Raw genomic sequence first — 12,413 nt, 5'->3', positions numbered from 1 at the left:
TTATAAAAAAAAATAAAAATAAAAAATAAAAAAAATAAAAAAAATAAAAAGACAACCCAATGGTTTTTTGAGCAAAGGATCTGAACAGATGTTTCTGTAAAGAAAATACCGAGTGCCAATGAGCACATGAAAAGATGCCCAACATCACAATCATCAGGGAAATGCAAATGAAAACCACAATGAGACATCAATTCACATCCTCTATAGGACGGCTGTAATCAAAAAGTTATCAGATGATAACAAATGTCAGCTAGAGTTTGAAAAAATCAGAGTCTTCATATATGGGGTATGGAAGGTGAGTTCTAAAATGGTACAGTTGCTTTGCAAACAGTCTGGAAGGTCTTCAAAAAGTTAAAAGTAGATACCATGTGTCCAACTGCTCTATGCTGAAGCAGGTACCTAAAAGAAATGAAAATCTATGTCCACTCAAAAACTTGTATGTAATAGAGGATGGAAGGCACTCAAATGTCCATCAATTGGTGAATGGGTAAATAAAATGTGGTATATTTGTATCATGGAATATTATTCAGCCATAAAAAGAAATCGAGTACAGTGTACTTTGATGGCTCAGTTGGTTAAGTGTCTGCCTTCAGCTCAGGTCATGAGTCCAGGGTCCAGGGATGGAGCCCTGAGTAGGGCTCCCTGCTCCATGGGAAGCCTGCTTCTCCCTCTCCCTCTGCTTGCCACTTCCCTTGCCTGTGCTAGCTCTTGCTCTGTCAAATAAAATCCTTAAAAAAGAGAGAGAGAGAGACGCTACAACAAGACAGAACCTAGAAAATACTACACTAGATGAAAAAAGCCAGTCACAAAGGACCACATATTATATGATTCCCTTTATAAAATATAGATAAACCTATAGAAAGAGAAAGTAGATTAGGAGTTGCCTAACTGGTTGGAGGTAGGGAGTTTGGGGTGGGTGATAGCTAAAAGCTGTCGAGTTTCTTTCTGGGGTAATGAAAATGTTTTAAAAACTGACTGTTGGGGGCGCCTGGGTGGCTCAGTGGGTTAAGCCGCTGCCTTCGGCTCGGGTCATGATCTCAGGGTCCTGGGATCGAGTCCCGCATCGGGCTCTCTGCTCAGCGGGGAGCCTGCTTCCCTCTCTCTCTCTCTGTCTGCCTCTCCATCTACTTGTGATTTCTCTGTCAAATAAATAAATAAAATCTTTAAAAAAAAATTAAAAAAAAAAAAAAAAACTGACTGTTGGTCATGGCCCAACTCTGTGACTATACTGAAACTCTGTGACTATATTGAAACTGAATTGTTACTTTAAATTGGTGAACTGCATGGTATCTGAATTTTATCTCGAAGCTTTTACCAAAAAGTATAAAATATTAAGGGCACCTGGGTAGCTCAGTCAGTTAAATGTCCAACTCTTTTTTTTTTTTTAAACATTTTATTTATTTATCAGAGAGAGAGAGGGAGAGAGTGAGCACAGGCAGACAGAATGGCAGGCAGAGGCAGAGGGAGAAGCAGGTTCCCTGCTGAGCAAGGAGCCCGATGTGGGACTCGATCCCAGGACGCTGGGATCACGACCTGAGCCGTAGGCAGCTGCTCAACCAACTGAGCCACCCAGGTGTCCCTAAGTGTCCAACTCTTGATTTCAGCTCAGGTCATGATCTCTGGGTCCTAGGATCAAGCCCTGTGTTGGGCTCTGCATTCAATGGAGAGTGTCCTTGAGGAGTCTCTCCCTTGTGCCCCCCCCCATGAACACACACATGCTCTAATAAATAAATCTTTAAAATATATATATACATAAAGTAGTACAAACAATGTATAAAATTTTGACAGATTATAGTAAAATAAATGTACATTAAGTAGAATACTTCCAATGTAAAGATGCTAGAATAAAAATGGCAGAAATGCCCATTTTCCCCTAAAACACACACTGATGGGAAGTCAGAACAGGGAGAACTAAATTAGAAAACTGGCCCTCATACCTCTTTACCACCGAGCTGCAAGGGGAGGACAAGGGTGATTGTCCGCAGCTGGCTTCTGCTTTTCTGAAGTGGAGGAATGGATAAAGCACTTTACGCTCCCAAACCTGTGCACTCACACACACCCAGAGATGCATGCATTTATGTACATAGTCACAAATGGTCACACGTGCATGCACTTACAGATGCGCACACTCAAACCTGTATGCAATTCACTCACTTGCATATGTCTACTCACACATATGGATACACACAAACACATGTACACACTCATAAATCTGGGGACCAAGAAAGGGCTGTTTGAGGGCTGTTTGCTCCAAGGCTGCACACATCCTCCAGTCCCCTGCCCCATTATCTAGTTGCAAAAAGCTAGTTCAGGAAGAATTCCCTCCACTCAGGGAGATGGAACTCAGGATCTACATCCTGAAATTTAAAACAGGAAAACTTGCCCCTTTGGGCTGCATGGGAAAAAAATAATAATACAACTAAAAAAAAATTTAAATAAAACAGAAAACAGAACAGGAAATAAGAAGGGCAAAAAACACCCAGCATTTATCAAGGGACAAATACAATTTGTTAATACAGACTAATCCCAGATATCAAGAAACACTGATAAGGTAACAAAAAGACACCATCACACACAGAAAGAAAAATAAATAAGAGATAAAACCACCACAGAAATGGAGATACTGCTAAATGCAAAACAGGGGCAAAGCTGGAAACAAAAACCTGGCTGGAAAAGTGAACAAAATGGGGGACAGCACGAAAAAGATTGGAGAGGAAAATATCCATACAGAATACAAAGAATACCTAATATCTGTGTGATTAGTGTTCCTAAAGACAGCACCTGAATAAAATATTAAAAACTTTTTTTGATATAATTGAAGAAAACTTTCCATACCCACCTAAATCCACAAATTCAGAGAACCCATACGTTAAAAAAAATCATGCCGAGTTCCGTCTCTGATAGCCTTTTCTCGCACACTTGGCAGCACAGTGAGTGAATCCACAGCCATGCTGAGGACAGCTGCTGTCACCACGGCTCATGGTCCATTGCTTCTTCCCAGATGCTATTTACTCTGCACTTGAACTGAGTTATTGTCATACAGGGTTTCCATAGTGTTGTGCAGCCCCTCCCTCCAAACGGGGCTCAGCCACCATAAGAACACATGGAGCCCAACAAAATCCATCTGTCTGAGAAGAGTGTGAGTGAAGGTTTCAAGAACAGTTGTGCCCTTTTCCTATGTACACATGAAGGCTTGCTTCTCCCCCACATAACTACTTTTGAGATTCTCCCCAAGAGGCTTTATAACAAGTTGGTAGCTCAGGAATATTAATCAAGACGTTTTTATGTTGCCTTTAACTAGAATGTGTGTTTTTATTTTGTTTATTTATAGATAGAGCATGTGCTCACACAATGCACAATGAGGGCAGGGGCAGAGGGTGAGGGAGAGAGAGAATCTCAAGCAGACTCCACACCCAGGGCAGAGTCCCATAGGGGGCTGGATCTCATGACCCTGAGATCATGACCTGAGCCAAAATCAAGTGCCAGACGCTTAACTGGCTGAGCCACCTAGGTGCCCCATAGAAATATGTACTTTTGAGTTGTAGTTCCATCTCTGCTAAAGTCTCTTTTTTTTTTTTTTTTAAGATTTTATTTATTTATTTGACAGACAGAGATCACAAGCAGGCAGAGAGGCAGGCATAAAGAGAGGAAGGGAAGCAGGCTCCCTGCTAAGCAGAAAGCCAGATAAGGGGCTGGATCCCAGGATCCCGAGATCATGACCTGAGCCAAAGGCAGAGGCTTTAACCCACTGAGCCACCCAGGTGCCCCTAAAGTCTCTAACTTTTAACTAGCATTAGGAAAACAGCTTGACTATCTTTTTGTAAGGGATGAAATGTTGGATCTAGTTTTAAAATCTTCCAGTCTTTCTTTTTTCTCCCAAGTCGAGCACAATGTCAAGGGCTCAGTGGTTTATTTAATTCTACAGACAGTTCCAGGGAGCCTCCCCTGTGAATTAGAGGGGAGCAGAAGCAGTGACCCTAGGGCTCCCCCAGTCACTCAGAGAAGACTGGAGACAGTGGGCTCTAAGTCAGGCATAGCTCATCTGCCCAGTTGGAGCTCTACACTCTGGCCTGTGGCAAGTTTTCTGTTGTTGCTGTGTAATTTGTTCTAGGAACTTTTATAGTTTCCTCAAATGTATTGAAATTGTTTTCCCCATTTCCTTAAGATGGTTCAGAGTAAGGCAAACTGAAGAAGGCTTGCCAGCGGTGCGGCCCAAGGAGATGAGCACACTTTGGAATCACGCACACTCAGGCCCAATCTCGGCATGTAGCCTGGCCAGCTGTGTGGCCTGGATCCATACACCTCCCTGAGAAACACCGTGTGTACCTTGGGGTACAACCAAGCTTTGAACTCAGGCTATATTGGTCCCTTTGCCAGGCCAAACTTTCAGGGAGAGTAACAGAACCTAATTAGCAGGGTGGCAATTTTGGACAAAACCACTTGAGGGCACAGGCTTGGCATAAGAAAAAGCATAGTCGGCTCACCTGTGAAGAAGGCCCAGCTCCTCAGTATGACCACTCTGCTGCTGCTGCTGCTGCTGCAAGTCCAGATTCATCCCAGGTCTGGCCCAGCCTCTTTCCACCCCTCCCACCCTCCCAGCTTCCCCAGCCACTGTCTGTGCAACTGTGGACAGGGCCACCCAGCTCAAGGAGAGCCAGCTGAAAAACCAGACACTCCCCTGCTTTGGCCTGAGAGAGACAGGGACCCCTTTAGCCCCTCTATAGCAGCGGGGGGGCCTGCCGCCTAAGATGCTGAGCTGGGCTGTTGAACTTTCCTGTATGGTCCCTTCTTGCAATACGACTGTAACACATATTAAGAACCTTAGACGGGTGCCTGGGTGGCTCAGTGGGTTAAGCCTCTGCCTTTGGCTCAGGTCGTGGTCTCAGGGTCCTGAGACTGAGCCCCACATCAGGCTCTCGGCTCAGTCTGTCCCCGCCCCCACCCCCTGCCTGCCTCTCTGCCTACTTGTGATCTCTGCCAAATAAATAAAATCTTAAAAAATATATATTTTTTAAAAAGTGGCTTAGAGGCAGCTTTTTTTTTTTTTTCAAATTGTGTTCACCTATTACAGGCGAAGCCTAAACTAACAGGCAGCACTGCAGAAAAACAAATGAAACTCCCTAACATAAAGAGATGAAAAGAGGAGCAACACAAACCCTACACCACACAGTAATCTCCTGAAGACAGTTTAGGAGTTAAGGAATTTGAATTGTGGAGCTGGAGCTGAATGACAAGAGGCAGAGCCTCATTTTCTCTTTACACGATGGAGATTCATTAACAGAACTGGACTTCTACAGACCACCAATTTATTTTCCCTCCCCAAGGGAAAAGAAAGTCTTTGTTTAGCAGAAGGCTCTGAATGCTCTGCAGGAAAAGGAACAGAGAACTTCTCCAACATTCAGGGCAACGGAACACAGACTGGGCAATTGTTTTCAACAAAAAGAAGCAGATTCTGGCCAGAGACATGTCATCCTGTGCCTTGGAAAAGGCAGCAGCACTCCCCTTCTCGACCAGATTCTGTCTTCACACGCCAAATGCCTTCTTGTGGTGGCTAATCAGGCAGAGTGGCCCTCACAGCAGGCAGCTAGCTCTGTCAGGGAGCTGGCCAGGACAGAGACCACCAGCCCAACAAGAGGCCAACTCTGGTGGGCTCCCCAGCCTCTCCAGTGGCTCCAGGGCCACACTGCCCCAGCCTCTCCCTGCTGCCGACAACTGAGGCTCATCCTAATCTTCACTGGCTGTGTCACGGCACACATTCTGCTGCATCTGAGGGGCTTTTTGGAGAGTCACACTGACAACACCTTTATGAAACCACTGCTCTGTCTGCCATAAGGATGTTGAACATTAGCTCATCTCTCTCTTTCTTAAAGATTTTATTTATTTGAGAGAGAAAACATGTGCACATGGAGGGGCAGAGGAAGAAGCAGACTCCCCACTGAGCAGGGCACCCAATGTGGGATTCAGTCCCAGGACTTGGGATCATGACCTGAGCTGAAGGCAGATGCTTGACCGACTGAGCCACCTGGGTGCCAACATTATCTCAGTTGGCAATCTATGAAGTCACACTCAAGCACTTTCTTTTAGGATTAAGTGCCAGGGAAACTTGGCTTCCTGTAACTGGAAGATTTTTGTTCCGGTGTGGATCAAGAATTTCTTTTTCCACTTTAGGTACTGGTACCAAGAACTAGAACATGGGGCTATTTGCTCAATTTGGAAAATGTAAAATATAATAATAGAATTTGAGAACTTACAGGGATCACAAAGATCACTCAGTTCTGCAGGGAACAGATTTCCTGTGTGCTCCGTGACATTTTTAAAATCCCCTCCCTTCTGCCTTCCATGCTGTTAAGCTCTACAAAATATCTACTCACTCCCATTCCAGTGCCAATCATGCAAGTCTCCCTCCCCCAGCCAGAGAAGCCAGAGCCTAATCAATTTATGTGAAATGATCTGGACTATGTCGAAGTAGGTTTATAACCCATGTGGTCCTAGTCAGCACTTTTTTTTATTTAAAAAAACTTTTTTCTAGTCAGCATTTTAACCAAGCTACCTCCACCTTTCATCTTAAGTGCTATTTCCAGGCTGAGAAGATGCTCAACTAGAGCTGAAATCACATGTAATTCCTACACCAGAAGATCCCATCCAAGATAGAGCTGACCAAACTTTTCTATAGTCTGACTACCTTGCTAAATTTGTGTTTATTTCTCTTCCCTTTACTGTGTCCTAAGAACCCCATCCTATAGAAGGTAGGGAAAAAAAGCCAGTAATTATCTGTTGCTGATCTGCTTCATATCTCAGAATGTACAGATTTCTAAATAGCTTAAAGCATGGATTTGTTTGATGAAAAATTAGGTACAATCTGAAAAGACATAAAGTTCTCCCAATTGTCTTATTTGTATTTATAGGAGATCTGTAAGAGGCAGCACCATGTCTCTATGAATGTCCCGGGTTTACTCTTTCATGGGGTTTGTCTAACAGAGTCTCCCTGATTTTTGGAAGTACACACTTACATTTTTAAGGGTAAAGGAGCAGCAAGTCTGCAACTTACTTTCAAATGGCTCAGAGAAAAAAATGTATTAATATGTAAAGAAAGGGACACAAGGGGACGCCTGAGTGACTCAGTTGGTTGAGCAGCTGCCTTCGGCTCAGGTCGTGATCCCAGTGTCCTGGGATCGAGTCCTGCATCGGGCTCCTTGCTTGGCGGGGAGCCTGCTTCTCCCTCTGCCTCTGCCTGTCACTCTGTCTGCCTGCGCTCACTCTCGCTCCTCTCTCTCTTACAAATAAATAAATAAAATCTTTAAAAAAAAAGAAAGAAAGAAAGAAAGAAAGGGACACAAGAAATGTGTTAAAATGTTTAATGTTTGTGAATTTGCATGAAAAAGAGAATTTATTATTTCTGCAACTTTTAAGTCTGATAAAATAGAATTATTTAAAAAGTCATTTAAAAAGGGCTAGGGGGCGCCTGGGTGGCTCAGTGGGTTAAGCCGCTGCCTTCAGCTCAGGTCATGATCTCGGGGTCCTGGGATCGAGTCCCGCATCGGGCTCTCTGCTCAGCAGGGAGCCTGCTTCCCTCTCTCTCTCTGCCTGCCTCTCTGTCTACTTGTGATCTCTCTCTGTCAAATAAATAAATAAAATCTTTAAAAAAAAATGAATAAATAAATAAAAATAAATAAAAAGGGCTAGGATTCAGAAGCAAGGTCAGTGATGGTATTTCATAAAAATACAAAGGGTCCTTGCAGCCATCCATTGCATCTGGGTATTAGAGCTCTCCAGAGACACAGAATCAACAGGAAAAATACATATATAAATTTATTTTAAGGAATTGGCTCACACAGTTGTGGAGGTCTGAGGCTAAAATCAGATGAGGGAGGGAGGATGGTATTTGCAGTCCAAATGCAATCTGCTGGCAGAATTTCTTCCTGCTAGGGAGGGGAGAGCCTGGGGGGTGGGGGTCAAGGGTGGTGCTATCAGTCCTTATTCTATTAAGGTCTTCAAGTGATCAGATGAGGCCCACCCTACACAACAGAGGTTAATCTGCACAACTCAAGCATCCACTGATTTTAATATTAATCTCATCTAAAAAACACCTTCACAGAAACGTCCAGAATAGTATTGGATCAAATTTCTGGACACTGGGGCCCAGAAAAGGTGACACGGTAAATAAGCCATCACAGCTCTTAAGAGCAGAGCCAGAATGTCTTCTTCGAAAAATCATAGCACATACTCTGAGAGGCTTCTTAATCTCATAAAATGACAGCTTAACCCTATATTCCACTTGGTGAGCTGTCAGGTTAATCAGCAACACAAAACATCTGTCTATCCTCAAGCTTCTAGCTTGAGAGAAAATAACAGCTCTCTGATGTCAGGGAAGTTTGCCCACGGGATACAAGGTCAACTTAACAAAACAAGTGGAAACATACCAAAACCGGGTGTGTTAAAAAGACCCCAGTGGCTTGTCCCATCACTAAAAGGAAATCTTTTAAGTGGAGGGGGTGGGCAGCCAAGAATGCAGAAACACTGCTCTAGATCATATTCCTTTAACTCCTGTGTCCAGCCAAACCATAAGATTAATCATATTCATTATGGTTATTCTATCAGAAATATTTAAGACTGCAGTCTGGGCCCATGGTGGAGCTGTCTTTACTTAATCTACTATCACGGCTATGCTGTGAGCATAATTATGGGAAAGAGCTGTTAGTAAACAGGCAAACAACCTTCCACTTACAGGCTGTGCGGTTTCTTTAAAAGACAAAACTTTCCATCTGTATCCACCACGGCAATCAAAACTCAGACCTCTCACAAGAGGCAGGAGGACTGGGAAAGCCGTTTTGTTAGAGGAATTAATTCTGATCATTAAAGGTCATTTCCATAATCCCTGAGCCTCACTGTCCTTTTCAGGATCTAATTATACATAAACACTTTAACGGGAACGCAAGGTTTTGGGGTGTGTCCTGGCCCAGGTCCAGGGAAATGTCCTTGAATGCGCAACAAAGCTGTACCCCTGTCAACTGCTACACTGACAGCAAAAATGATGTTGCAAACCAGAGCTCTGACATCCTCAGGAGTTCTGGGGCAGCCATTGCCTCTTGGCTAGTGTCCCTGGCAAAGTCATCCTAAGCCCCTGCTGTATTTCATTTTGCCCATTTGGTGCCACTTCTTTCTATGCCGTCTTGCATGCTAAATGTGAAGCAGCCCATTTGGTATTCTAACAAATCTGTCCTTCTTACCATCTCTATTTTAGAAAAAAAAGAGTTCCCCAGAGTAAGTTTGGAAAAGCAGTCAATCTCAGTCTTACCACTTATTAAACATTTCTTAATGCCTCATGAAAATACTCTAAAATACTATCAACAAAGCTAAGCACTGCCTATGTGTATACTGCAAATCGGGTATTTGCAAACTGGCTTCAGGCCTGCAAGTGTGTCCTTTCCTCATCAGCCGCTCTACCTCAGAATCATAGAAAGAACAATATTCTCTACAGTCAAGAGCAAAAAGAAAAACCCCAAACTGGCAGCAGATGGGTGACCAAGACTATGATAGGCCCATCAACCTACCAATGGCATTCGAGAAGCATATTTACTAACTTGAAAAGCTATTGAAAAAGCTACAAATGTCAACAGAAAAACCACAAAACTGTACATGCAATATACTTTTAAAAATGTGTATGTATATTTAATAGAAAAGGATCTGAAAGTCCATACACTTTTATTTTAATATGGTTAAGAGTAATGGAGTCCCATCAGTGACTTTTCTTTGGCATATTTCATCTTTTTCTACATAAGCATAAATTTCTGCAAAATACAAGAAGTAACAATTAATTAATCTCCGCGATTAATTACTTAATCTCCGTGAACTTTAACCCAAAGACAACGTTCTTCAAGGAAGGTGCAGAAACCCCTAACGACAAAGCTTTCTTGGAGGGCTCCTTCTCTGAGCTCCTTACCCCCTAGCAGGCGTCCTCAACGATTTTTCTTCTGGTCACCGCCTAGCCAAAAAAAGCCCCACAATTCCCCGCAGAAGACTGAGCTCACCCACCTCCGACACAAAATTGCCCAGGCCTGGCTCCAGTACTCTCTTTTCTAACACTCTGCTGCAGAAAAACAAAAGGTGGGGGGCGGGGACAGCGGAGGAGGAAGCACGGACTGGGCCGCCGTCGCGGAAGCTCCGGGCTAGAAACAGACTGGAAAATTCCGCCAGGACTCCGGTGCTCAGCAGTCGCGGGGAGCAGCGGACCCCTGCAAGACTAAGCTCTTCGTGCTAAGGGTCTGTGGGCTCGGGCCCAAGCAGAGGATGCCGAGGCCAGGTCCCCCGGGGACCCCAGGGTAGACCACACCCTAATCTGCCTACTTAGACGACCTCCTGACCCCCCAAATCCGCTCTGCGCCCGGGGTGGCAGTGCGGGAAGTCCCGGACTAGGCCTGTGCAAAGCTGGCTGACCGGGGAAAAGCGATGGGAGAAACGTGCCGCCGCCGAGGCTATTCTCCCAGCAGAGAGCCCGGTGCGTGGACCACCGACGGCCTGCGGAGACGGAGAGGGGGTGGCCGTGCCCAACTTAAAGACAACCCGCAAGCACGGGCACTACGTGCGTCTTTCAGGGAGAGACGCTTCACTCTGCTCTCTCGTCACAGGGGCCCCCGGCTTGCGAGAGCCGGCAGAAGGGCTGCCCTTTTCCGGGATGGGGCAGCGGCCGCGGCAAGACGGACGGAGTGACCCCAGACAGGCGACCCTGGCCTCACCTTGGGGTCGCGCTCGTAGTAGTGCTGCTGCGTGCGGATCCAGCGGCCCACCAGGTGGTCCCGCACCGTGTGCGCCAGCGCGAAGTAGTAGTCGCGCGGCGTGGCCACGTTGCGGTCCTTGACCAGCGTGAAGTGCAGGTGCCGATTGAAGCTCTTCCGCACCTCGGCCACGTCGCCCAGCCCCGCTATGCCTCGCACACTGATCTGCTTCCGCTTCTCGTTGTCCGTCAGCGGCTTCGCCATCGCGCCGGCCAAGGAGGAGAAGGACGAGATGCAGAGCGGGGAGAACACGCGGACACCGAGGATGCTGCGGCGGCTCTGGAGCGGGGCACTGCGGCTAAGCGGCTGGCATGGGCCGCGCCTGCGCGGTGTGCCGGGGCGGGGCCGAGAGGCGAGGAGGGGCGGGGCTACATAGGGGCGGGACGCTAGTCTCCTGAGTCAGGGCCTCAGGAGACGGGGGGCGGCTCAAGGGGCGGGGCCTCCAGAGAGGCATAGTAGGGTCCCGGGTCCAGGCTTTAGTTGTCTGACGGCGGCAGGGGCGTGCTGTTTCACAGGTGGGGAAGATGAAGTGATTTACCCACGTCAACTAAGAGTGGGGTCTGGGGGCGCCTGGGTGGCTCAGTGGGTTAAGCCACTGCCTTCGGCTCGGGTCATGATCTCAGGATCCTGGGATCGAGTCCCGCATCGGGCTCTCTGCTCAGCAGGGAGCCTGCTTCCTCCTCTCTCTCTGCCTGCCTCTCTGCCTACTTGTAATCTCTCTCTGTCAAATAAATAGATAAAATCTTTTTAAAAAAATGGTCAAGGGATGCCTAGGTGGCTCAGTGGGTTAAACTCCTGCCTTCAGTTCAGGTCGTGATCCCAGGGTCCTGGGATTGAGTCCCACATCAGGCTCCTTGCTCAGCAGGGAGACTGCTTCCTCTTCTCTCTCTGCCTGCCTCTCTGCCTATTTGTGATCTCTCTCTGTCAAATAAATAAATAAAATCTTAAAAAAAAAAAAAAAAAAGAGTGGGGTCTGACCCAAGATGTCCAAGCCCGGCCAGAGGCGGGAAGACTGGAGGAGCCGGAGGCCTGGGAAAGAGCTTCGATCCCGCCCTGCATGCCCCCAGTGCCACGTGGGGATGGAATACTCTGTTTTTCGCGGCTTTGGGATTTGGGGGCCCTCGCCCGGCCAGGGTTCCGCGCTGCCCCAGCTGGGAGCGCCCTGGGTGCTGGGGTGATGCCGAGGCCTGGGAAATGGGAAGGGAAACCGGTGCATGTTAAAAACGCACCCACCAACGCCTGGTGGGCTCAGTCTCCCGAACTGGAGGCGGAGTGGCTCTGAAAACGACAGTTAATGTAAAACTGCTCATACTGATAGATGCCAGCCTGGCTGCGACCCTCAGCCTGGGCTGACACACAAGGCTGGGTAACAGGAGACAGCATTCCCCAGGGGCACTGCCGCCCCGAAGTGTCACAACAATCCCTCTGAGGAACAACCGCTGCTTACTCACTGAGAAACTGGATTCCATAAATCACTGGCCCTCACTTTGCCCTACAGATTACTTCAGGAAGAAGGAAACACCACACTCTGGCCAAGGATCTGGGTGATGTGATGCAGGCTCCGCCATCCCACCCAGGTGGGAGCCCCAGATAAGGGGAATCTGGACACAGACTCCCACATCTGCTTAACACAGGGGGGTG

General features: G+C 46.7%; 1 protein-coding gene across 1 annotated transcript in view; it reads right to left on the bottom strand.

Moving 5' to 3' along the window:
• PYGB (glycogen phosphorylase B) overlaps positions 1-11,109 on the bottom strand; it is a 57,567-nt gene extending 46,458 nt beyond the window's left edge. Inside the window, exon 1 of the mRNA XM_059406411.1 lies at positions 10,734-11,109. Coding sequence (XP_059262394.1) covers positions 10,734-10,976 — 243 coding nt within the window. The 5' untranslated portion in view covers positions 10,977-11,109. The remainder of the gene's footprint in view (positions 1-10,733) is intronic.
• Between the last annotated feature and the right edge of the window lie 1,304 nt (positions 11,110-12,413).

The sequence above is a fragment of the Mustela nigripes genome, chromosome 7, assembly GCF_022355385.1.
Source record: "Mustela nigripes isolate SB6536 chromosome 7, MUSNIG.SB6536, whole genome shotgun sequence".
Classification (NCBI taxonomy): Eukaryota; Metazoa; Chordata; class Mammalia; order Carnivora; family Mustelidae; genus Mustela; species Mustela nigripes.
This window is presented reverse-complemented; position numbering and strand designations above follow the sequence as displayed.